The sequence below is a fragment of the Phocoena sinus genome, chromosome 5 (genome assembly GCF_008692025.1).
Source record: "Phocoena sinus isolate mPhoSin1 chromosome 5, mPhoSin1.pri, whole genome shotgun sequence".
NCBI classification, from domain to species: domain Eukaryota; kingdom Metazoa; phylum Chordata; class Mammalia; order Artiodactyla; family Phocoenidae; genus Phocoena; species Phocoena sinus.
In genome coordinates this window covers 52,001,568-52,029,251 of record NC_045767.1, presented here as the reverse complement: position 1 = coordinate 52,029,251, position 27,684 = coordinate 52,001,568, and the positions used below count along the sequence as shown (strand labels likewise).

At 34.6% G+C, this 27,684-nt stretch overlaps 1 protein-coding gene across 3 annotated transcripts in view; it reads left to right on the top strand.

The window, feature by feature from the left end:
* Positions 1–27,219, top strand: part of DHX15 (DEAH-box helicase 15) — a 51,652-nt gene extending 24,433 nt beyond the window's left edge. The window contains exons 4-14 of one of the 3 annotated variants that reach the window (XM_032632247.1): positions 183–342; positions 1,922–2,140; positions 6,253–6,420; positions 13,861–13,947; positions 14,961–15,110; positions 15,519–15,627; positions 16,138–16,329; positions 19,216–19,338; positions 23,570–23,760; positions 25,287–25,456; positions 26,653–27,219. In XM_032632247.1, the coding sequence (XP_032488138.1) occupies positions 183–342; positions 1,922–2,140; positions 6,253–6,420; positions 13,861–13,947; positions 14,961–15,110; positions 15,519–15,627; positions 16,138–16,329; positions 19,216–19,338; positions 23,570–23,760; positions 25,287–25,456; positions 26,653–26,770 (1,687 nt within the window). In that variant the 3' untranslated portion in view covers positions 26,771–27,219. Of the gene's footprint in view, positions 1–182; positions 343–1,921; positions 2,141–6,252; positions 6,421–13,860; positions 13,948–14,960; positions 15,111–15,518; positions 15,628–16,137; positions 19,339–23,569; positions 23,761–25,286; positions 25,457–26,652 lie in introns of all 3 variants that reach the window. The other 2 variants (XM_032632248.1, XR_004349947.1) reach the window with 2 other exon arrangements.
* Positions 27,220–27,684: the final 465 nt, after the last annotated feature.

Sequence of the window (27,684 nt, the reverse complement as noted above, 5' to 3'; positions counted from 1 at the left end):
TCACTGAAAAGTTTTTCTGGAAGCTTAATTTTGCAATTGATTATGAAACAATAGCACATTTGGTTTGAATAAGAGTTTAATTTTGACTTCTCTGATGTCTTTGCATTTCATATTTATGTCATGAAGGTTAGTTTCAAAATGCCCTAAATGAACCTTAACTAACATGTTCTTTGTCAATATAGGTATATGACTGATGGGATGTTACTTCGTGAAGCTATGAATGATCCTCTCTTGGAGCGTTATGGTGTAATAATTCTTGATGAGGCTCATGAAAGGACATTGGCTACAGATATTCTCATGGGTGTTCTGAAGGAGGTTGTTAGACAGAGATCAGATTTAAAGGTGAATTAATTTATTTGTTCTTAAAAAATACCTATATATGTATGTATATATAAAAAACAGGGAGCACATGATGATCACTCTAATCGACTACAAAAAATAATCATCTGTAAAAGAAGCAACCAATAAGAGTACCTATAGTGGTTTATCCTTTCTTTCTAATTTACCTTGCTGTGTCTTTTAGACTCTAAGTATGTATTTTTGGTAATGCCTTTTTAAGCCAAATCTTTTTGGTAATGTAATTTTAGTAATGTATTTTTTAGTAATGTATTTTTAGTAATATATTTTAGTAATGTATTTTTAAGCCAAATCTTTTCAGTTTCTAACCCACCCAGTTTTTTGTTTTGTTTTGTTTTGTTTTGTTTTAAATGATCTAATGGTGTTTTTAAGCCTTCTGCTCACCCTGACTTTATTAAGTACAGGGAACGCCTTCATTAAGGATCAAATCTTTGTCCTTGTCCCAACACAAACATGCTCATTATAACTCGTAATGCTGGAGAGTGGAATAACTACACCCAGAATAAACCACTCCTTAGAAATGCCTTCCCTTAACCTAGGGTCTTGTGTTTGTTTGCTTGTTTTTCTGTCCATTACACCACTTAGACCCTGGCCAGTGTTACTGTGTTGATAAGGGCTTAAAACTGACTATGCTGACGTTTTTGTCTCCCAAAGTTTATGAAGTTCCCTTTTGCATTGTGTTTGTGTGTATGTGTGTACCATTCATTGGAACTTAGTATCGTGTGTTAGTGTATGTGTTACAGAGGGTTTGTATACTAGGCAGAAAGATTCTTGGTCTTAAGAAAAATTGATATTGAGTATGATTTGGCTTATAAATATTAAATTTATGCTTTTAAAGAATATATTTGAATAACTATATGAGTACTGTCATTATTGATTAAACCTTATGAGCTACTGAAATTTTTAGGTAGGAACTCAAAGTAGAAATTAAGAACTCTGTAGTGGAATGTTTAAGGGGGGAGCCTTCTATTTAAGTATGTTTTTAATGGGTCATATAACGTCATAATTTAAATAAAAGGAGGGTGACTACGCGGTCATGCAACCCTGCACCTGAACAACCTTTTTTCAGTGTGGCTTTTACAGCAGTATAGAAAGCCTCTGTTTTAGAAAATTTTCTGAAGAACATATGCTTAATAAAGATGGTTTGGAAGAATAGAGAAATATTTTGTTTTGTTTTGTTTTTGCGCTTTCTTCCTGTTTTCCCCTATGTGCAAGGTTGTCATGTTTTGTTTTAATAACATAGCTGCAGTCATACTACATATTTATGTTGTCTTTTACCAATCCCTTTTACATGTCATGTAATTATATAAACTTTGGTTTTTAAGGTGTTGCTTCATGAACATGTATTCTAGTTTATTTATTGGATGCCAGGTTTATTCCTACTTTAAAAAAATGTAAATAGCTTACTATAGCACAGCTTTTCCGTATTTGAATTTTTTAATCACAGTTTATCTAGGCATATTGACGTATTTGGAGCAGTAAACATTACTCTTCTGTTTTTTACTTTAAAACCACATAAGGATCTTTGAAGATAGCTTCACTTAATTTACTGTTTTCTTTTCAGGTTATAGTTATGAGCGCTACTCTAGATGCAGGAAAATTCCAGATTTACTTTGATAACTGTCCTCTCTTAACTATTCCTGGGCGTACACATCCTGTTGAGATCTTTTATACTCCCGAACCAGAGAGAGATTATCTTGAAGCAGCAATTCGAACCGTGATCCAGATTCATATGTGTGAAGAAGAGGAAGGAGATCTTCTACTTTTCTTAACTGGTCAAGAGGTATTGTCATTATTTGCTTCATTATTTATAGTTTTTATTAGGCAACAACTTTAAGAACTTGGCATATATTAACCATATATTTCGTATCCCAGTATTTAAAGTTTTTCTTCAACCTGATTGTATATATATATGAAATATTTAACTCCTTTTATCTGTGTACTCTAGGAATACCCTTTTATACTATTAGTCTTTGTGTTCTAGTTAATTACCCTAAGAATATTAAATGCTTTTAGAATTTCAAGATTTAGCAATTGTAGTCTCAACTTTGGAGAGACCTGGGTGGTGAGTAGTGTTGTGTTAATTTGCAGTTTTGCTGAGGTATGAATTTGAATCACAGGTGATGTGAAATCTGGTTATTATAGTCAGTAATTTAGTTTGTAAGTGAACTCAGATAATTCAGGAGCCCATCTACCATCAAAACAAATGTGTGTGTTTTGTTTTTGTCTTCTTGCATGTGTTTACTGAGGATTGGAAGGAATCACTGAAATTCCTTAGTTAGAATTTACATCAATTTTAAGATAGGAATTTTATTCTCAGATGCAGCATTTTCTAAACTCATATCCAACAGGATGTTTACAGGTGTGCTGAAAAATTCTTGATGGCTAAATAAGCTCAGTGAAAGCTATCTGGATAAAATAGTTTTAGAAAGCCTTTTCTAGAGGTTTTCTTAAAGCTTGTCATTTGCTGTAGTAGGCTTTGTGAATTTTCTAGAACTTGCTTCTCAAACTAATATATGTGCTGATCACTTAGAAAGCTTGTAGATTCTGATTCAGTAGGTCAGGTAGGGCCTGAGATTCTATTCCTAGCAAGGTTCTAGAGCAGTGGTATTCCATTACAACTTTATTCATAGCTGGAAATGTTCTGTATCTGTGCTGTTCATTCACCTCCACTAGAATGTGAACTCTCTTATTTGCGTTCAGTCTGCAGGGATGCTTGATATATAATATTTGATCAAATGCTGTTGCATTAAGAGCTATAAATGTTGAGTGATTTTTTTACCCTTGCATTTTTTCAGTATTGTCCATATGATTTATTATTTCTGTCCCATTGATCATAGTTTCTTTTCTGTAGAGCAGGGTTTTTCGACCATAGCACTATTTATGTTGTAGGCTGATTAATTCTTTGCTGTGGGTACCCCATGCATTGTAGGATGTTTCTTAGTGTCTCTGGCCTTTACGCATTAGATGCAGTTACACTCCCCCAGTCTGTAGACATTCCCAAATGTCCCCTGGGGGTGCAAAATCATTCACAGTAGAGAATCATATTTGTTCTTTTGGGAAAAAAGGTGGGTTGCAAATTCAGTTTTACAGATAGATCTCTGTATGTATTAGTCTCCCTTTGTATGCATTTTGAATGGAAGAATTTATATATATTTTGTAAGCAAGAGTACCAAATGCTTTTTAGATGCATGTAAACAGTGTTTATCCTATAATGCAATGTTGAGGCTGTTGTATTCATTTTGTTCTTTTGTGTATGGTCTCTGTAGTTTATCACTTCCTCCAAAGTGCATAGCATGTTTTTTTAACGGCTATTCAAAATAGTCATTATGTTCAGATAGACAGGCATTTTAGAATTCTATCAAAAATATCAGATGGCCTTATGGAGACGACCTGAGATGCTTTTCTATGAGTTAAATTTCTGTGGTTGATATTTTGGCAGCTACCCCACAGCTGGGGAAAGGAAGGGAATAAGCCCCAAGGTTTTCAAATGTGTGTATCTTTCAGTAAAGTATTACTGTAATTGAACTAGGTTTACATGTGTCCTGTTGCATTTTTAAGTTTCCTTTAGAAGACTAATAAAGTCTTCAAGAATGTAAAGACCTTTAAGGATAAGGTAGCAATACTACTATTCCTCATGTCTGTGAACCTGTTATTTTTACTTGGTCAGTTAAATGGTAGATTCTGGGAATTCAGTACTCCCTCCTGTCTCCATAAATTTGAATAGCATCCATAAAATTTAGCTATCTTGACATTTAAAAATGATGACCATGTTACCATTTTGACCACGTAAACAGTTGTGTTTTCTATAGTCCCTTGAGTTAATTTGGGAGGGGAGAGACCAGTTTTTAATTGGTGAAAGGTTGGAAAAATGTGAATTCTAGAATGTGTATTATTTTTTTGTTAATCCATTAAATCAAGCGTTCCTAGAAGAGCTCCTTAGAGGAGCTGTGCTACTGAATTAGATAAGAATGATTATAATTGAAATATCAATTGTAGATGCTTAAAGATGTTGAAACCTTCATTCTTTAAGCAGTATATTCTTTTATCTTTAATTTTACTGAATCTTTTCCACATGCAGGAGTTGAGATTCTTTAAATTAGTAGGGTCTGAATTAATTTACTAACATACATATTGATGCTTTTGGAGCTGAAAGTCTTTCCTGAATTCAGAAACTCTTAAACTTTTGTCTCAGTTCTCAATTCATGAGTAAGCAGAAGGTTGCATTGTGCTGATGAATGTTAATAAGCTTTGTGGTCTTCAGAACTGAGTGTTGACTCTGGAAGTTTGGTTAAATTTAGGGAAAATTTTGTTGCTGAGTTTAAAAGCATAGTGTTTAGAACTTTTTATAAAAACATAAATGGTGTGGCATTTTTTTCCCCCTCTGCTCTTTAGAGTAGTCTTTATATCCCGTGCAATAGTGATTTTGTTTTAGCTCCATACATGATTAGCAAATACTTCCAGTACTTCCAAGTACAATAATCTTGTTAAAATTTCTGGAGTCTGCAAATGCATGATTTGGGGCACTTTGAATTTTCTATATAAAATCTGGGATTTGGTGGCTTCTGACCATTTATTTTCCAGTCGAATATATTATAGAATTAACAAAATTGAAAATACTGGTGTCAGTTTTCCTATAAGATATGTAATATATAAAATCTAGTTTTGGATTTATATTCAGTTTTTTTTGCGGGGGTGGGGAAGAGGTCTAATTTTGTATTTGTATACCAGCAGGGGGCATTCTAATCTAGGTACAGCATTTGAAAGCAGTTTTTTTGGTAAAAATATTTGTTTCATTTGTTATATTTTTTTCAGTGAATAGCAAACTTTCATTTTCGTTTGGAAACTTTAGATCTCAAAGGAAACTATTACATCAAATACTTAGTAGTAATTTTCTGTGTCACAATTTTCAAGACTTTATCTGTTATTCAAGAAAACTGGTATGTTTGAAATTGATGGAAAAAACCTTTTTTTTTTTTTTGTTCTTAAGTATCCAAAATCTTTGTATTCTTTAACATGGAAACAGAGTTGCACTTTGATTTACAATCATTTCAAGGAAAATTATTCTAGCTTGATTATAATATACAATAAATTAACCTGATAAATGTTTAAAAATCATTCTGTCTTTTGAATAAAAGATAATTTGTCAATAAGGCTAACTTCTGGTAGAGATTATTGGACAGACTGCCACATCATTTAGCATACTTCTGAGTTTAACTAAATCAAAGCTTCTGTAAAATTTAAAATTGGCTCCCTTCCCATTTTCAAGTCCCTTTGCCATCCCCTAGAGCCTCCCATCTACCTGTCGCTCACGCACTCTTAGTATTCATTGTGTGTCCTCTCTTTAAAACTGGGTTTGAATGCAAATGTATTGGAATCGTTTTCTGTAGTAGGGAAATTTTTGAAGAGGCTCTAAGATATTTGGGTTAACCTAGTTCTTAAATATCTATGTTGATACTGTAGAGGTGTGTGTTCTCATTAAGCACAATGAAGCAAATCTTCCATATAATTGCATTAGTGATACGTGACATTAAAGCCTAATTGGCTTGTTTAAAATATCTAGCACATCCATTTCTTTTAGATTGTGAAAATTGAAAAGGTTATGAGTGCAGTTAAATATTCCTGGGTGAGAAATTTCAATTTTAGTACAGTTTGTTGAGAATTAATTAGGATATCGAGTCTAAGAAAAAGGGTGTGGAATGCCAATAAGGCAATTTTGTGTTTATTTGACTACAGAAGTCAGTTTCTTGGATTATTTTTGGAAATCCCAGTGAAATTTGCTAAATTAATTTTGATTACTAAAATGAAAATAAGCTGCATAGTACTAGGATTATGGTAAATACTTAAAATGTTTCAGTGTGTATTCATTTTATTTTCAAACTCAAACTTTTGTAGGAAATTGATGAAGCCTGTAAGAGAATAAAGCGTGAGGTTGATGATTTGGGCCCTGAAGTTGGTGACATTAAAATCATTCCACTGTACTCTACACTCCCACCTCAGCAGCAGCAACGCATTTTTGAGCCTCCGCCTCCAAAAAAGCAGAACGGAGCAATTGGAAGAAAGGTAGCATTGAAACGTTCTCCATAAACATTGCATTAATGCCAAAAGATTTGTCTGTGAGATATCAAACTATATTGAATTATAAAGGAGTAAGTTATGGGTGATTGTCATCTGAATTGTATGCTACAACATTACCTGTATTTCCAAAGTAAATAGAAAGAAATGTATTTGAGTAGAGTTTTGCATATCTTTTGACCTTAGAGTAAGAGCAGATACTGCTTCCCTCTCTCCCCAGAAGTTCCTCCTCAGCAAATGGAAGGTTGATTGGGGTGAGGAAGACAGCCAGATGTCTTCCTCCCCATTAAATCACTTGGCAAAAACTAAGTACTTTTTTCTTCAGTGCCTTGGCTTCTGCCTAGAATTTTTGTCAAGACCTAACCAAATGTCATGTCTGTAGGTATGAAATGGTGACTGCACAGATCTCTAATAACAGCAACACTAATCACACTGCGTAAATATTTGGATTTCTTGTGGGCAGGAACTGTGGATCCTTTTGGTGTGGATATCTGCCTGGCACAGGAAGGGAGCCAGGGGAATTCCAGCCTTGTTTCTGGGTGCTTTGTGTGTGTGGGGGGGCGTGTATAGGAAGGAGATCTGAGTTTGATACAGGCAGCTATGCCTTTATTTTTTAAGAGATGGAGATTCTCTTAGATCCTTTGAAAATAAGATTGCATTGTTTGAAAAGGTTGGAAAACCACTAGAGTCAATTTGGCTTCTAAAAAGCCCAGCCACTTATTAGGCTATATAATAAGCTGCATGTGAATTTTGGTAGGATTCTTGATCTGGTTTTAAAGTTTGCATATTTTAAACTGGGTATAGTTGATTACCTTCATCACCTTGGGGAGATGATTGTCAGGGATTAAGCTTATTGTATACAGGGTACTAACATATCTAGAACAGTCTAGGCCCTTGTGGCAACTGTTACACATTTCTTGAGTTTATTCATGTAGAAAAGTCTTAGGAAATATTACTCACTTACGACTTGCTTGTCAGTCAGATTTGGAATTTATTGCTTTCTTACGTCTGTATTCTAGCCTAACAGATTCACAATTTTTTTTTGCTGTATTTTTTCGATCTTTTTCCCCAACATTTTTGATGATTGTTGGAAAATTACAAATTATAAAGATATTTAAATGTATCATGATTAATTATCTCTTTACATGGCTGTGTAAAAGTTAAATGAACCAGATACATTTTTCAAATGGAAAGAACTTACTGAAAAGTTAGGCAACACCAGCGTAGTGGTATATAAATTAACAGGAGGTTGATAGGGAAAAATATTAGGTTTTGAGTTTTTCATAGGTCAACAAGAGTAATGAATATGACTTTTAAAAAAATAATCTGATCATAGCTTCATTATGTTCAACATTGCAATTATTTAAAAAAATAGTCTGATCATAGCTTCATTACGTTCAATTATTGCAATTATTTTTGTCATAGTGCTGTCTCTAGAATATGTTTTAAAATATTTTCTGTTTATGTGCATTCAGAACTTTGGGGGACAGTTTTAAGTGATAACTTTAGTATATAATTTTGAAGTTGATTTGTTGACTGAAAAGTACTCATTCTCTGTGGAGTTTTTAACTTCACTCTTTGTCAATGGATGTATATAAAAATAGCTGTTTCGTAAACATTTTCTAAAGTAAAGAGGAGTTAGAGTTAGTACATCCTCCAGGCAGGTGATTTAATTTTCTCTTGAAATCATGTACACTTTGTGTATCTGCATTCGTTTTAATTTTAAAATGGTGTTTTTATTTATCTTTGAGTAAAATTGGCTTACAGCAAGATTTGCCATGTTTGTCTTTTTGTGTAGTTCTCTTCATTCCATTTTGAGTTACTTTGAGAACTATTGGGCCCACACATTAAAGCTTATTTCGTATCTGAGCTCTTTGCTCTGTTAATACTAGTATATTGGAAATTTAGGTTCAGTCTGGTGTCAGTCCAGTACATGGTACATTTTGTAGACTCTACAGCCAAAGCCCATGGAATAGAATGAGTTGTTTGGTTTTTAAAACTATTGCTTTTCATGTTCTTGTAAATCCTAGGATATTTAGGAGAATTTTGTCTTTCTGAAAAGAGTGATTCAGCAGCACTTGGATATATGTGTGATGGCCACAGATGTTGAGGGGAGGCCATTGGAGTTCCCAGGGCTTGGACTCACCTTGGGATCCCATCTCAGGCTTTTAATTCAGAATCAAAACTAAGGGCCACAGTGCTATTTCATCATCCACTAATGATGTTTCATTCAGCTAAAGCTATAGGATCTCTTGTTGGGAAATCATGTTATCTCCTGGCGTGAGTCAGCTTCATCTTAGAGGTTGAGAAGAGTGCTGTCATGGGCTCCCTGGATGATCCCAGGGGAGGGAGGACTTCCCTTGGCAATTGGTGCATTATTCTTTATGAGGAAAGACACATTGGACCCCCAGCATGTTTAAGGGAAAGTGAACAATTTTTATAGAAGTTTATAGAGGAGGATTCACCCAACAAATCATGTATTTTTAAGCTGGTCAGGGAAGGTAGGAGTGCCAGCTGAAAACCTGAGACTGTTGAAATGCACTAAGGCCAAGCAGTGACTGGCAGGCGAGATGAGCAAGTGACCATCAGACCCAGGGCTTGGCAGGTTCAGTTAGAATAGAAGAAAGGATCGGTGGGATTGTGGGAAAAGAAGAAGGGTAAGAATTAAGATGCACACAGGTTACATGAGGGAATGTGGGTGGATACCAGAACAGTAAGAACTGGTATTCAGTTGCTATTTTCCTGTTCTCTTTTTTAAATGCTACAACTTTGGTAATATCCTATTTATATTATAAAACAAAGAACTAGAGGCCAAGGCTTGATTCTTTTGTCATGAATTCATTAATTAAACATAACTGCCAGTTACTAGAATGGGACTTTCATTCAAGAGTGCTGTCACTGACTGATACTCACAATTCATTTAAAATTACAGGGAGGGATAAATTGGGCATTGGGATTGACATATACACACTATTATATATAAAATAGATAACTAATAAGGACCTACTGTATAGCACAGGGAGCTCAATACTCTGTAATGACCTATATGGGAGAAGAATCTAAAAAAGAGTGGATATATATATATGTAAACTGTACAGCAGAAAGTAACTCAGTGTTGTAAATCAACCATACTCCAATTTAAAAAAAATAAAGAGCGTGACAAAGCACAAAAATAAGTAAGTAGATAAATAAATAAAATTACATAGGAACATTTAGGGGTTTACAGTCTGCTTCCAGTGTGAAACAAAATACTATTTGATTCATGTTTTTGTTAAATTACTTTATATTCGAGCACGTTTTATAAGGTAGTACCTTATTATCTTACTCATTGTATTAATTTATGCAAAATAGGGTTCCTAATAGGATTGTGGTAAAAGTAATAACAAAACAGCTTTTTAGTACTCAAGTTTTTAAATGTAGGCTATATTAAACGTAATCTTTTATGGGCACTGGGTACTTAACCAGTATTCCTTTTACAAATAGTTACTGAGTTCTTTTTATGTGGACTTGCAACATAGCACCAATGGTAAACTTTCAAGTTTTTAATCAAGAAAGGTTGATGGCTTCCCTGGTGGCGCAGTGGTTAAGAATCCGCCTGCCAATGCAGGGGACACAGGTTCGAGCCCTGTTCCGGGAAGATCCCACATGCTGCAGAGCAGCTAAGCCCGTGCGCCACAATTACTGAGTCTGCGCTCTAGAGCCCACGAGCCACAACTACTGAGCCTGTGCTCTAGAGCCCCAGAGCCACAACTACTGAAGCCCGCGTGCCTAGAGCCCATGCTCCGCAACAAGAGAAGCCTGCTCAACGCAACGAGAGTAGCCCCCATTTGCTGCAACTAGAGAAAGCCCACGTGCAGCAATGAAGACCCAACACAGCCAAAAATAAATAAATAAATAAATAAATAAATAAATAAATAAATAAATAAATAAATAAATATATTGTTTTAAAAGAAAGGTTGAGAGCGCAATTCATAAATTTATGTGAGGGTGGAGACTGTTACCTGTTTTGATCATGCTTGACATTTGTTCAAATATTTGACTTTAAGCTAAAGCTACAGTAGTTTTGTACATGCATGAAAGTTTACTGATCAGTAAGTCACTTGTATGCATTTTTTGACTAAGACTTATAGCTGCTGTTTTATATAGATTTGGTGTTATTAAAATCCAGCAACTATTTTTGTTTTTATTTAGTTTTCATTAATTTTGTCCATACAAATAGCTGATTTTTCTGTAGCTTATCTTAGAGTTTACTAATTAACAGTGTATGCTCAGAGCATACATTGCTCAATAAAAAAGAGAAATGGCCCTTATGGAGATGGCTGTATAGTTTTAAAGAGAGGCTTAATAATACACTATCTGAAGATAACTTAGCGTGGTGCTGCTGGGACATTTACAAACAAGCTAATGTCCTCACTGAATTGGAGACCCCACCGAGTTCCCTAGGGACTAAAAATCCAAATTTGTTTAACCTAACTGCATTACCGTGTCCAAATAGAATTCAAGTAGAGCAACTCAAGTACTTTGAAATGGAATTATTGAAATAAATCAACGTGGATTCCATTAGAAGGCAGATTATTGAGGAGGAAAGGGATAAATCTAGCTGAGAGTTTATTCTTAACACATATAATATAAAAAGATTAGAATTGGCATCGCCATACTTTTTGTTGTAATGTTCATTCTATATGTGGGGTTATTTACCTGAAATAATTCCTTTGCAAGTGAGGTTTGAACACTCTTTAAGACTCTTTGAACACTTATTTCCAAGCTACAGTCTAGAAAGCTTATAACGTATATATTCCTGTCAGTAATATGTAAGTCCCTTGACAAATTCAGTATCACTGTGTTATGACCACTTCCTAATTAGATCATGTGCCACTTAACACATTTAGAACATACTTAGGGCTTGCCTCACTCACCCCACTGCTAAGGTTCCAAGACAGCTAGATAACTTTTATCATCTCATTTATTTCTCTGTTCTTTTGTAATCTGTGGGTGTGTATGTTTTATTTAGCCTTAGTTAGTATTGTTTATCCAGCTCTAGTGGTAGAGTCAGTAGAAATACCTCCCTCAGAGTTGTACAGTTTGTTATATGATTGTTCCCCTTTTTTGTCCCAAAACCCACCTCTCGTAGGGTAGGTAGGTCCTACTGAAAAAAAAGTTTTTATCACCTTAAAGCTTTTTAACCAATTTACTTTTTTAATCTTTGGAAAAAGTCTAAAGACTATGCTTCTCTAGGTGTTTTTATGCTTGTATTTCAGAGTGTGACTTTGGGATGGCAGTTGACTTTATCATCAGTAATGACACGGAGCTTGTCAAAGTTGGTGTGATCACCTGATTCTTAAACACTTGTGAAATCACACATCCACACCACCTTATAAGGTGTTGTATGATTTGTCACACACACACCCAGAGAAAACACATGAACACCAAGTGAAATTATTTGGTGGACAAAAATTGTTTTTAAATAACTCAAAGGGTTAATCACATCAATACATTTTTATTATATTGAGTATATTTTGTTCTATTAGAAATATGTGAAATTTTTTTCCCCAAAAAATATGTTTTAAACATCTATCTAGAAGTACAACATCTATCCATAATGGCAACCATTTTCACCCCAGAATAACAGAAAATCACAAGACCTCTTATGTAATCACAGGCATGTAGTTTGTGATTCTATATAGTTTATAAAAGGGCTTTCCACATTATCTAAGTTTATATCTTAAAGCTCTGTCTCAGCTAGACTAGTATATAAGAGTTATAAAAGGAAGTTAAAGCTTGGGGGTGTTAAAACCTCTCCACTCTTACTTAGCTATTTAGGTTTGATTCCTGGCTTTGCCACCTACCCCTCCTCCTTCCACTACAACACACTGACTTTGTAGAAGAATATTAAATAAACTCTGGTTGTATTTATTTAAGTTCACCTGTTAACCTTGTTTATGCTTGCTTCAGCTCTAATTATTGAATGTGTGCGTCTTCGAAATGTTCTGGAAAATATATTTCATTAGCATCAAACCACTTATAGTTTATTGTCCATTTGCTAGTTAGTAGTCTTTTCAACTGACCAATGCACAAAGGGAGCGTTTTCGTCTTAGACATGCAAGTGATTCTAAAATATCCTGTTAGTGATGTTCTAGTAATCTTTTTTTAATATATAAAAATTTATTTATTTATTTATTTATTTATTTTTGGCTGCGTTGGGTCTTCGTTGCTGTGCGCGGGCTTTCTCTGGTTGTGGCAAGCGGGGGCTACTCTTAGTTATGGTGCTCGGGCTTCTCATTGCAGTGGCTTCTCTTGTTGAAGAGCACGGGCTCTAGGTGCATGGGCTTCAGTAGTTTTGGCTCGCAGGCTCTAGAGTGCAGGCTCAGTAGCTGTGGCACACAGGCTTAGTTACTCCGCGGCATTCTAGTAATCTTTTAAACCTCCAAGATTTCCTGGCAGTGTGAGTCCTTTCTTACATGTGCCTATGGGCATTCTTGTCCACATGCTCTCTCGTTTAAGCCGAACCTTCTATTTCTAGTGCTCTTCCCTTCCCTCTTGTGGGTAGATCCCACCTTACCTTCAACAACTCTCCTAAATGCCATTTTCTCAGTAAGTTTTCCTTGTCTTCACTTTGGAAATAAACACTTTAAAAATCTTAGAGCACATTTTTTTTTTTTTTTTTGCTGTACGCGGGCCTCTCACTGTTGTGGCCTCTCCTGTTGCGGAGCACAGGCTCCAGACGTGCAGGCTCAGTGGACGTGGCTCACGGACCTAACCGCTCCGCGGCATGTAGGATCTTCCCGGACCAGGGCACGAACCCGTGTCCCCTGCATTGGCAGGCAGACTCTCAACCACTGCGCCACCAGGGAAACCTTACAGCCCATTTTTGATGTCATTACACTTCCTCTCCACCTCTAATGTTTCTTTACAAACTGTAAAAGCTTTAAGAGCAGACTCTGATCTATCTTCTGTGTCAACTGCTTGCATATACATGTATCTCCTACTTAATGGCAGCAGTTTGTTCCCAAAATCAGATGTTTTGGGGAAAATAATAATGAGGATCCCATTTTCCCATTGTTTAAAAAGAAAAATTATGTAACATGTCATTCTCAAGCCCCTAATCTTCTAAAACCTGTTTAAAATACAGTAAAACACCCACATGAAAAAGCAAGCTATCATGTTAGTACTAACATAACTTTTTATTGACCGGGGCACGAACCCGTGTCCCCTGCATCGGCAGGCGGACTCTCAACCACTGCACCACCAGGGAAGCCCTGAATTCTTAAATATTTGTCTTTATATAGCATTGGTCATTAAAGATCAAACCTTATTTCTGGTTTATTTAGTGGGTTGTAACTGATTGTTTAGTGAAAGTTAATGCTAATCTTACTATTTGAATTGTACTTGGCCGGTAGTATAAGTTAAATACTCTTTATTTCTTAACAGGTTGTTGTGTCAACTAACATTGCAGAGACATCTTTGACAATAGATGGTGTGGTATTTGTGATTGATCCTGGATTTGCAAAACAAAAGGTACGTATTTTGTACTACTTTAGTACTTTATAAATTAGTATTAGTTTAACAGTATTTACTGCTTACTAATTTAATGGCTGAAATTTACTTTTTAGAATTATTTTCCAGTTTGTGTTTCATTTTCAGACTTCTGAGATATGAACCCTTTGTGTTCTAGCTGGCTGTCACATACTAAGCCCATGTTTAATGTTTAACCCTAGGCTTCTTTTCGGTTGCATTGTTTTCGTTGTTTCTTTGTAGTGATGGTGAGTGTTTTGTATGTGAGTGTATGTTCATGTAAGGAGTATGGTGGTAGTAATAAATACAGGATTGATTATCATAACCTGCATATCAGTCACTCCCCAACTAAATTAGAGTTTCTATGTGCCAGGCACAGTACTTGAAAAAAAAGTACTATGTTAACCTCTAGTTTAACAGTACTGAATACCAAGTACTTTTACCAAATGAAGTGACTACTCAGTAAATAAATAAAACTATGTTTTATAATTTAAAGATCTTTGATTGCATTTGATTACATTTTATAAGTATAATTGGGAGAATTCATTGTACATAGTATTCATGTTTTTGATAGAAAACTGTCCTTTAAACTGGCAGCATATAACTGACTTCTTCTGGACTAAGTTGAAAATAGTTTTCTTAATGTCCAAGGTGTTGAAATTGACAGGTTCTTTTCAGGCAAAAACCTTCAGCACAATCCACTATATAAGAGTAAGGTAAAGCTGAAATTATTTTAAATTAGGAAGAGTAAAGATGATATAAGCTATCTGTGTGTTAGATAAGAGACTTTTCACGTTAGCTTGGGTCTCTCAAAATGTTGGAGAGAGAATACCTGAAAGAAAGTTAAGGAGTAAAGACGATGAATTTTGTTTCTGTCCCGGCATGGTTTATCGTGGTCATCAGTACTCCTTTGTTTATTTTGGGGTTAGCTGTGGGCTTTGGATACTTCTGTTAGATCACAGTTTTGTGTTTAACTGAAGGAAGAATCATTCTTAATGTTATTTCCATTCCAATAGGTATATAATCCTCGAATCAGAGTCGAGTCCCTTTTAGTGACAGCCATTAGTAAAGCTTCAGCTCAGCAAAGGGCTGGTCGAGCTGGACGAACCAGACCTGGGAAGTGCTTCAGACTTTATACAGAGAAAGCTTACAAAACAGAAATGCAGGTAAGGGTTTTACTGTGTCCTTCCTAGTGTGTTTGGAAGGTTAAGTTGAATTTGTCACCAGGAGAAAATTACTTCATTTACTTTATCTTGCCTTTGGGCACTATAATCTCTTTTAGTTTTTCTGAGATTTATGGTGTAGTCTACCAATACAAATCTTTGTTACAGTTCTAAGTCGAGGTGGGCAGCAGCAGTAACGCTTCGAACCCTATAAAGATACTTCATAGAAAGTGTCTGATTCCCTTTTAGTCTTTTTAGTCCATAAGTGTTTTTCTCCTCTCTTTAGTCAGCGGTTTAGAAGAAATGCCAAAAGTTAATAGCTGAGGGGGGCAGAGAACAGATACGTTTTGCTTTTTGGAGCAAGAGGATTAAGGAGTGTTTAACAGAACAAATGTTTTTGTATTTCTCTAGGATAACACCTATCCTGAGATTTTGCGTTCTAATTTAGGATCAGTTGTGTTACAATTGAAGAAACTTGGTATTGATGATTTGGTGCATTTTGATTTTATGGATCCACCAGGTATGAATTCTCAAAGCATATTTTATCAAACCTTTTAACCAAAATTGACTCTTTCTCTGCATCCTATTCAGTATATATATTAAATACATTTTACCTGTTTCTTACAATGTGTCAAGATAAATTTTGTGTGTTAGCATTAAAACTAAAAGAGCGACAAAAGAGCAAATTCTTTTTTTTTTTCCCCTTCAGAATAGCTAAATTATTCTGGGAGTTATTGACAGGGCATGAAAATGAAAAATTTCCCAATTTTTTTTGGAAGAAAAATAGTTTGATAAATACATTGTTGAGTTAACAGTTATTTAATGTACTTAGGAAGATGACAGTTTTACTGTTATACAGGAAAGTTTTGCAATTTTATGTGATTCATAGTTTGCTAGATCTCTGTAATTGAATTTGATAACAGTTTGAGTTTCGAGTTTTGTCCACTGTAGAATGAAAAATGAGAATGCTTATAATAATTTGTACTTTGTCACGTTTTTGCTTGTCTGTTTTATTGCCTTTTCCTCCTAGCTCCTGAAACTCTGATGAGAGCCCTAGAACTTTTGAATTATCTGGCTGCTTTAAATGATGATGGAGATCTGACTGAATTGGGATCCATGATGGCTGAGTTTCCTCTAGATCCACAGCTCGCTAAAATGGTTATTGCAAGTTGTGACTACAACTGTTCTAATGAGGTCCTATCTATTACTGCTATGTTGTCAGGTAATAGAGGGAAAGGAACTAAAAAAAGCCCAGCTCTTCAAAGTTTGGGTGGACTTCACTTTTGGTTTTGTTTTCTAATATTTAGTATGATAGTGGATTTTATAGGTGGTTTTAAGGGACTCATTTTGTTTCCTAAATATCTTGTAAAGTAGCTTCATAATGACATAGTATTTACAAAAGTAAATTAAGTCATTGTGCACACAGTATAGTAACAACATGGGCTCTCTTGAGTGCAAATAAAAATCTCAATAAGAGAATAAGTCTGAAGACATTATAACTGAGTTCTTTGGTAGGTCCATCAGTTTTGCAGTTTATTGCTAAAAGTACCAGAAGAACTTTGTTCTAGTAGCTGGCACTATTAAGTGAGCCTGAGACAAAGCAAACTGTCATTTAAAGAGTGAGCTTTTTCTACATGTATAAATTGTACTGCAGTGGCAATCAAACATTTACTTCAAACTTAGTATCAGATAAATAGAAGTAGTAATATATAATTCTGGGTTTAAAATCTGACCTGATGGTAATTCTTTTACAATGACAGGAAAACACTTGATAAAATAAATATGTCTAATAGATAAAATTGCATATTTTAAAAATTAGAACATTAAGCTGAACAAATACTATTGTTTTTAATAGTAACACTTAATTCATAAATAAATAGTAACTTGGAAATTAGATTTTCCAAAAAAAGAAATACTGTTAATATAAAAATATACACTGGTTCTTGCAGTGAAAAATAGAAAACGTATTAAGTTTTTACTATCAAAGTACTCTATAATACTAGTTTCAGTACTGGGGAAAGTTGACTTCCAGTCAGAGTGGTTTATTGGTATTATTTATAATTAAATGCCTCAAATAATTCAAAATCTTACATGTAGTTAAAGGAGGAAATTTTTTAAATTTCTAAATATAAAAATTTTGGCTTAGTTTAGATGTATATTTTAATGGTATGAATTTTTAATTTAAGAACTAGCTAAAATGTTTTTTTTGCAGAGTTATGATTGATCAGACTCAGAGCAGATGGGCAGGGCAGTATCGAATCATTTTAATGAAATTGTAGTCTCTTGCGGAGGTGGTGGTAGGTTGTTGTCTGCCTTTTCTTATATGTTGTTTTTGCTAGATTCTCCCAGTTGTAGTTAACCCAACATTTTAGTTGTTAGAGAAAGTGTGGGGCAAGAGTTTTAACAGATTGTGTATTTGTTATCTGCCTAGTTTTTATTTTTCTAGGTTCTCTTATCAGGCATACTATACAATTACCATTGTCTGAGTTCAGAAAATTAGCCCTTAAAAAAAATTGGTCATTATGATGCAGTTGAGATCTTCCAACTACATCTCTTATTTGTACTAGTTCTACAAAACGTAGGGTTTACTGGTCATCTTTAGCCCATCAAGAGAGTGAACACTTATGTGCAGCGGTTATTAAGCATGGCATTTGTGGGGGAAAACGTTATTAAAGTGTGAGGAAGAAGTCACGGAACTGAAACAGTTTGCTGAGCTTGTAATGCTTTGTATTCCATTTAAATAGTTTCTGAAGTTTTCAGGTCCTGATATAAATAGTACAAATCAGGGGCCTTATGGAGTGCTTCTTATACCCAATATTTAACTCTGGTAGCTAGTTCACATTAACTTTCACAGCTATGAGAGGTTTCTGTACTTTTATTTATTACCTTGCTTCAGTTACATTAAGCAAGACTTAGTATTTACTGTGATTATGTGTCATTGTCTCTATTTGGCTTCTTTGGAATCACTTTAAAGGGGAAACTGTATGGCAAAGAGTAATTGATAACTGTATTTGATCTCACTGTCGATTATTCCCATTATCTTCTATCTGAACTGATAATTTATAATTTTTTTTATTGACAAAGTTTTAAGAGCTTTAAAAATGTGTTCACAAAGTCCCAAGTTGTTAAGTCCTTTTATTTTCATACTGCTATTACGACTATGGAATTGCTAAAGTGAATTAAGGAAAGTTGTATTTCAAAAAATATAGTGCACGCTTTGTATGTAACAACTTAAAGTTTTATGTGAATTAATATTGAGGCTCTAAACAAATACTGTAGTTATATATTTTGATGACCCTTGAAATAATGACCGTTTCAGACTAATTGTCAACTTTTAAAATATTGGATTCTGCTTTTATATTGAAGTCTTCAAATACAGTTTAAAAAAAGAACTTGGGACTTTATTTTCTAATCTTTTTCTTAAAATGCTGGAAAACTAGGCCGAATATTCCCAGCCTTTTTGAATTTTCTTAATTCAGAGGCGGTTTAACCTTCCACCACTACTGCTATCATCAAAACCCAAGATTTCATGATATTTTTTATGTTTACATATGTTTCTGCTCACCAGTGCTAATAGTGATACCCACCAGTTGGTAATAGCCACAGCACTAGGGAAGAATTACAATAGAAATGTGGCAGTACACTGGTTGGAAAGTTGTTTTTAGCCCTGCAGTGGGCAAGTATAGCTTCATCACTTTCATAACCATTCAGTGGATTCAATGGATGGCCTTTTTAAAAATTATATTTAGCTAAAAGGCTATTAACACCGTAATTCTGGCTATTGGTAGAGCTATCGGCACTGGTTTTTGAAATAAGTTGAGCTTTCTAGTATCTTGATGGCCTTCAGAATAGCTGTTTTGATGCCTACTTTTAGATCTAGTTAAAAATAATCAGGTACTCTGTAGCTTTGAAACCCTCTTGTCTTACAGATGTGGTTAGGTGTTGATGTACCAAATCAAGGTAGTAAACAGTCCAAGATGCAGTTGGAGGCCATCCTGCCCTGCCCTATGCTCTGTGAACTGACCTAGCTAGGCCTTGTTCCTCTATCTGTGAATGCGTGACTCATCGATATGGGCGTTTGTGTTGGGCCCATACCAACCTTGTTTAGTCCCACAGTGTTTTGTTCGCCCCACGGAGGCCAAGAAAGCCGCAGATGAGGCCAAGATGAGATTTGCCCACATAGATGGAGATCATCTGACACTGCTGAATGTCTACCACGCTTTTAAACAAAGTAAGTGTAAATTAGATTGAAGGCACTCTTTTGTCTAAATGTCACTTGCAGCATATAAGATGTTTCTTCATCGCACTTTCATTTATTATCCGTGACAACTTTACATTAGAAACCCAGAGATCCTTTAGAAAGAAACTCATGACTAGCATTTAAAATAGAAATTGCCCATCTTTTCCAGAGTTGTTTACTTTTATAATCAGGGAAAAAGCACTGGAAAGCTGGAAAATACAGAGAAATAAAGGTAAAATACTTGTATAAAATTTACCATGAACATACAGATTTTGATATACTTTTAATTTTGCATTTTTTGTGAATCGTTTTGTATTATAGAATTATTACTGTCTAATATTTTTACTAATAAATAGCTCTTACAAAAGAGTAAACTAACAAAATAGAAATACAGGCTATAAATGTGAATGACCATTCTCAGGCTATAAGTGGTCCATAAACACGAGGAGGAAATTCACCTCTACTTGTAGTTCAATAAATGCATTGTTATTGAGAGGTGCCATTTTCTCACCTATAAAATTGGCACAGGTTAAAGAAAAATAGTCTTTAGTTGTGTGGGAGTGGGTTTAGTGGAGCAGTCTTACACCAGAGCTGGGAATGTAAATTTATGTTATGTTTATGTAAAGCAGTAGATTTTATGTTACCAAGAACCTTAACAAACTCAAACCCTTTGACCCAGAGATAATCTGTGAGATTTTCTTTTAGTATTCTGTGGACAGAGATATGTTTCAAGTTTTTTATCCCACAGTTATCTATCATAGTAAAGGAAAATGGAAACTACCTAAATGCCCACCAGTAGAAAGATGGTTCAGTGATTTATGCTATAGCAACGTGATGAAATATTGTTCTAGCTTTATATTGTTTTCAGAGAATATTTAGCAGCATGAAAAACATTTTCCAGTTATTTGAAAACAAGGAAACATAGTGGTAATAATACAGTTATTGCTAGATGCTTTTGTTGGAATGCACTATTTATAAAAATTAAATGAGAGGAAAATGTAAAGGGGAAAAAATGTGGACATAATTGCAATAGATTCTGAAAGTATTTGATTTCTACATATAGGTAGGTTAACCTGTTGGGTGATACGTTATCAGAGACTGATAGCCCTACATCATCCTTTTCCAGGAATGTGGTGTCTTCAGTCACTCTGAAAGTTTGTGGTTTCTGCTGATAAGAATTTAGTTTCCTAATTTATTATATAGACATTCAAATTTTGCACTCCTTGTTTTATTTGAATCTCATTTTTATTTCTCAAAAAATCCTATTTACACTCTTAAAATAGTATGTTGACTTTGGCACATCTCTTTGGGGATAGGGGTGAATTTATTCATTCAGGGTCCAGAAGTGCTAGAGGGCCAGTATGAGGAACAAGGACCTTAGCAGCCAAATTGCACATCTGTGTCTTACACACGAACTCTGATATGAGTTGACAGAATTGATGAATATCAGATAAGGAAAAGGTAGAGTCCTTCTCTTCCTGGATCTGATAAATTTGGGGCAGATAAGGGAGGTAAATGAAAAGTAATTGAGAAACAGATGAAGGCCAATACATAGTTTACTTCAGAAAATTTATTTTATCCTTCTTGTGTCCAAAGTATTGGTAATGCATAATGTTAAAGCCTTTATTCCCGATAGGATAGGTCAATTCAAGAAATACACTATATTCCTGTTGTGGTGCGAACTGTATTGCATGCTAGTTGATAACTGTGTGACCAGCAGACACGTAACTTGTTAACAGATTGTGATAACTGCCTTGAGAAGGAGCAGATTCACATCCATCTTGGTTCTCAGAATCCCTTGATGTTATTAAGGTACTGTTTTAAGTGGAAATGAAAAGATTTCTATAGGAGCAGCATGGTTTTTTAACCCTATTTCTCTCACAGGACATTTTAATTCTTTTAAAATTAGGTTGTATTATTTTGTCATTTAAGCTTTTGATGATAACTAGCACAGCATTGTATTTCATAATTTGGTTTGAAAATGAAATTTAAGATTTATAGTGGAACTGTGTGTTTTCATATAAATATATCTTAGAGGAGTTTTAAGATTTAAATGATAAAATTGCTAAAGAATGCTTGTGCTTTATACGCATATTTGGTAGTTCGGAACTTTCTAGGAGAATATTGAACAGTAGGTACCTATAAAAGCTTTCTCCTACCCATTCTGAGCAGAGGGAGTGTCATGAAGTAGAATGGGAGCACCTACTCACTAGATAGATGATCCTTTTCTACTAAATGCTTTTCACTGCCATAGGGATGGTAAGCTGTTGGTTAGTTTTAGACCTTTTCCTCGATACACTTTTCTTAATAAGGTCAAAGGAAACAGAATGACTGGACATTTAGCCTTTAATCACTGCCACCTTTTCAAATGAGAGCTATTCTAAAAATAACATCAAACTTTGATCTCCACATAATATTTGGACATTTCAGATCCATTTATTGAATTTGGGGTGTTTTAACTAGTTTTTAAGTGATGCTGTGTTGTATTTGAAATATTGTGTATTTGCAAACGAGCAGATATTAGCAAATATTTCAGATATTAGTCAAGACGATCTATTTCATTAAAGACAATGATTGATTACATAGTAAAGATAAATTAGTCTTTATACTATTTGTTTTAACACTTGGGAAACAGAACTAGATTTAAGTTATTTTGCAGTGCCTTAATTTCTCTGTGTGTTTGTGTGTGTCTGTGCTAATGGTTTGGCTTTAGATCTTAAGAGTAGTTTCACTGAGAAATATATAGCTAGAATTATTTTAATAAAATGTTCCCGTGTTTAGATTTTATTCCTCCCATTTATCAAACTATTTCTCAAAAATTTAGAGACATAGTAAAACCATCAGATACTATTTGTTTATCTTGACAACTTAAAATTCCTGTTCTGTTACTCTTCAGTGTATGAATTCTGTGAAAAGTTTAGCATGTCAGAAACACTACACTCCAGATCAGAGTCTGCAAATGAACAACCCTTTTAAGAAGTCCCCCTTTTTATTGTCTGTTTCGACGTTACCTTTCATTAAGCACATACTTTCTTTGTTTCATCTCTGAAGATACTCAGTGCTTTGCTTTAAATGTCAGTATGTTCAGTTGGATACCTTTTATTTCTCATTCCAGATGGGTTAATTAATGGACATTTTAACATGTCAAGTCTTCAATTTAAAGGTCATTTACTACACCATCTATCCACCTACCCTGTTTCTGAAATGTGGCTGCATTTTGTAATGGATAAACATTTATTAATATACCTGTTGTTCCTCTGACAAACTATTAAGAATATGTATATTATAATTCGTAGAATCCTAGAACCAAGGAGAAAGGACTATGCCAAAGATTACTGTATATCACATAGCTGGAAAAGTATCATCATAGTTGTAATATTTTAAGGAACCCCCCCCCCATTTCACAAATAACCCTCTTAGATTTATTTATCGAAGGGCCTCTGAAGTAAATAATGCAGTTTTCCATTGTGACTGTCTTTGAGACATAAAGATGGCACTGTGTAATGTTTTACATGATGCTACAGTTTGAGCTCTTATATGAGCATCTCTAGGTTAGTTGGAAGGATTCATCAATGGAGAAAGATCCCTTTGATAATAAAATATATGTAGTGAAATTACTTGAAGTGCTTTGATATAAGCTTTGTTTATTAAACATAAGAGTGAGTGTTCCAGACATCCTTGTAAACTATGTCACTTGTATTTTAAACCACTAAGAGGTACATGGGTCACAGTAAAACTTCTAAACACTAAGTTTGGGGTGCTCTAGCTCAGGAGTAAAGCAAAGCACACAATAGTCACTTGAAGTTCATTTTTATAACTTTTAAATTGTATTTGATAGTCTTAATCTAAGCTTGTTTTTCCTTTGAAAATGAGAAAGACATGGCATTTTTCCAAATTCTCTCAACCCACCCCTGTCAGACTATCGAAAACAACCCGGTGGATGTTTATGGGTAAATAACTCAGAACAATTAGAATAGTTTATCCAAAAACCATTGTTTTGTCATTCAATAGCCAGAAACCTTAGTGCTATTTCTAATTTTGAACTTCACTCCAGATTTGTAGGAAAGTTGATAACATTGTGATTAATTTATAAAAATGATGTGGGTTATTCCCTTTTGGATTACTTAGCTTACTGTTTATAGTGATTTCCTTTTTTAATTAGATAATGTACCTGTTTGGATGATTCACATCCCTCTTATTTTCCCTCCCTCCAACTTTGTAGATCATGAATCGGTTCAGTGGTGTTATGACAACTTCATTAACTACAGGTCCCTGATGTCAGCAGACAATGTACGCCAGCAGCTATCGAGAATTATGGACAGATTTAACTTGCCTCGTCGAAGTACTGACTTTACAAGCAGGGACTATTATATTAATATAAGAAAAGCTTTGGTTACTGGGTATTTTATGCAGGTATGTGGATAATACAGAAGTGCATAATTAAATGTTTACATAATGTTTGTTTTCTATAGCAGCCCTTGGAATCCGCATAAACACAAAAATTCAGTTAAAGAATGCCTGTAAATATTGATCTTAAATTTTATGTCCAAATTCTTGAATGAACTGATACACTGAGAAGTTTTTACGTGTCTAAATTAATTCACTAAATGGCATAGTTAGTGATCCAGTTATATAGACATCAATTTTAGAATTACTTTTTTATTAGTGGAGTCTTTAAGACACTTGGTGCTGGGAAAGCCAGGCGTGTCTTTTGATTTAAGTAGTAAAGAAAAATAATTTAAAACATTTCATTTAGCTTTGTGTTTTATATTGGAGGCTGAAGTAAAACTTGTCGGGTAAATCTAGTGAGTATTTATTTTAAGGGACTTACAACAGATTATGTTTTTAAAAATGCAAAGTTTTTCTGATGAAAACAAGTCAATCCCTTACTTGGGATGGGATCTCTTATATATCCCACTTGTTTTTTTTCGTTGTCTCCTTTGGCTCTGTCTTTTAAGCAAGATGTGGCCTGCCTTAAGGCCAAATGAGCTCAATAAATAGAATGGACTTAAATGCACTGAGTCAGAATGAAAGTATATTGGCGCATTGTCGGTATTTGAAATCAGAGCAACAGAATGTTTATTGTGGCATCTTACAAGATCTTATTAGAGTTAGGATTTTCATGCCTTGCTCTGTTATTCAAGCATTATGGATTTCTAATTCTCTTAAGATTAAAATTTATTAGAAATAGGGCATGCAGTGTAGTACCTGGTACCTAGTAGGTGCTTAGTAAATATTTATTGAATAAAATTGAGTTTATTTTCTATTATGTATTATTCATTTCTGTTATTCACACATATTCTTTATGTTACTAGAGTTCTAGAATTGGAAAGGGCTATCTTCATCTGCTTTGGTATTTGTTAAATATTAGATGAGTGCCACTAATTGATGTGTTTGATTGTAGATAATTAATCTTTTAGTAATTGTTCAGCTACCACAAAATTGTCACCTGGCATTAAGAACCTACTCTAGATAGTCTAAGACAGGAAGGCCAAATAGTATATAGTAGGCTTTGTGGGCCCATTAGGTCCCTATTAAAACTATTCAACTCTGCCTGCCCTTGTAGCACAAAAGCAGCCTTGGACAAATGGGAATGCCTGTGTTCCAGTAAAACTTCACTGAAATGTAAATTTCATGTGATTTCCACTCCAGTGTCACCAAATGTTTCTCTTTCGATTTTTTTTCCCCTAATCACTTAAAGATGTATAAAGTATTCTTAGCTGACAGGCCTTACAAACATAGGCAGTGAGTTAGATTTGGCCTGCTGTAGTTGGCTGCTGCCTGCTTTTATTAGGCAATGGTAGATAAATATAGCCATCAGATAAAAAGCAAAAGGTGAGGCTTGCTTGTCCCTAATTATATAGGTAGCTTTACACCACTTTTGTTTTGTAACTAGCACATCAGAAGTATTGTATTAATTTACTGGGTTTTGGTTTCAGGTGGCACATTTAGAACGAACAGGGCATTACTTAACTGTGAAAGATAACCAGGTGGTTCAGTTGCATCCCTCTACTGTTCTTGACCACAAGCCTGAATGGGTGCTTTATAATGAGTTTGTTCTTACAACAAAGAATTACATCCGGACGTGTACAGATATCAAGCCCGAATGGTAAGCTCAGCGCCTTTCGTTCTAAAAGTTTTCGTTACTGTTTGCTCAGAATGGAATCTGAAAGGAGTCTTGTTTTTCGTTTCACTCTGGGGAATTTGGTGTTTTCATCACTAAGGTGTATAGTTATGGGGCTTTGACCTGATGGTATGGTTACCTCTTAAAATCTTTGGTTTGATAAGAGGACGGTGAGATCATTGGTACAGACATGGGCAGGATTTGGAGCCAAATACAAAGTTACAGTTAGCTGATATCAAGAGTGTCTTTAGAGCCCTTCTCTTGCTGTTGTGATTAACTCAAGTCTTCTGGTTCCAGAAGTCAGTCAGTCTTTATATTTTATCTGTCCCACTATAATTAGCTCTCAACTGTTATTTATATGTTGGTGCTCTAGGAGCTAAGCAAGCATTAAAAACTATACCTCTTTTTGTATCATTGCATATTTGATGCACAAAATGTAATCAGAACTGACTTATTTTAAGCAAAATTACCCACCCACTTCACTAGCTCACTACCTCACTGCCTCTTGTGTCCTTTTTTTTTTCCTTTTTTGCCAGAATCTATTCTATAACTTAAGATAGGAAACGTCAGCCAAGAATGGTGGGACCGAAGCGCTTATTTTAGTTGATGTCACTTGCTATATTTCCTACACTGATTTATGACTTTTGACACTGAAATTGTGTAGGGCATTATCATTTTATCTTAAATGCTTTGTTGAGAAAAAATCGTATGGCTAAACGTTAAAAAAGATTCAGTCAAGTGTATTGTTTGGGGTATAGAGTTATATTTATGGTTATTAGAACTTTGAAAATGAGAAGATCCAGTCATTTGAATACCAGGATGTTTCTTGTATAGACCCTTCAGTATTCTAACCTTAGAGAGGTTGGTCAAAATAGTGTTCTAGAGTGAAGAAATGAATGACCTTATGTTAATATCTTTGTATTAATGTAAAGAAAGGATTTTTTATAAGAATTTATCTTTTTTTTAAGTTTATGCAAAGTCCACCATCAGAAAATTTACAGCTTATTAGAAGCATGCATATCAAAAGTGTTTATAAGGATTAGGCATTTGTAATTTTAACATTGATTTGGATTTGTAGGTTTGCCTTTCTTTATCAGTATATTAATGAGTAATGCCTATCCCGTTCGCAATTCCAGTACTTTAATTGTTAATTTGGTAATTTTTCCCCCCCTTCTGGACAGGTTGGTGAAAATTGCCCCTCAATATTATGACATGAGCAATTTCCCACAGTGTGAAGCAAAGAGACAGTTGGACCGCATCATTGCCAAACTGCAATCCAAGGAATATTCACAGTACTGAATTCAATGCTTAGAACTGAAGTTATTCAGAGGACAGCTTTAAAAGATGAATGAACCCAAAAGTTCAAGTTGTGCTCTTCACGTTGGTTCAATAATGGCCTTTATTTGAGAGCTTTTTAATTTTTCTTTACAGTAAATATTCCATTCTGATTTCATAAATTAAACATTTATGCCTCCCTTTTGTGTTGACACTGTAGCTCATACTGGAAAAGTCGATCAATGTTTTGCAGTTTATTGAAAGTAGTTCTATATATAACAATGTTATAAGCATTTCTTTAGAAATGGTTGAAAATGCTTCTAAAATGTGATTATCGACCATGGTATGCATGATCGTTGTAATTGTTGACATTCCTTTTAGAAGTTGTGAAATGTTACAACTTGTGCTTATGTAGACACAATCTTCTGTCTCAGTACAGAGGCACTGACTTCAATAAAGTCTATTTATACTAATTTTGGCCACAGCACTTTGATATTTTTGTTCTAGTCTCTTTAAGTATGGCTTCTTCTCTTCCCCAGTGTGGGACTTTTTTTTTTCTCTCCTTAAATTGTAAGTGTACTATGATTACATATTCAGCATCTTTCCACAGGGTTGCTCTTTAAAGTAGTCGTTACAGCAGTGTTTTAAAGAACGTAGCTTAGCACTTTGTTAGGTCAGGATGTGATCTAATGAGATAAAGTATGTAGTTTTTACTCAGAATTGGATCCCCGAAGACAGAATAATTAAAGGATAGTTTTCTCTTCATCTTAAAGTTCGTTCCATAAGACTGATTATTTATTATTTTGTTACCACATTTTTAGCAGATGTTTTTGTTTTACTTAGACCATTCTAAGCACTCTAGTCACTGAAACAAATGTTTGTATTAAATAGACAATAGGAAATGATATATTGTAGATCTTGGTCAGTTTTACTGAATT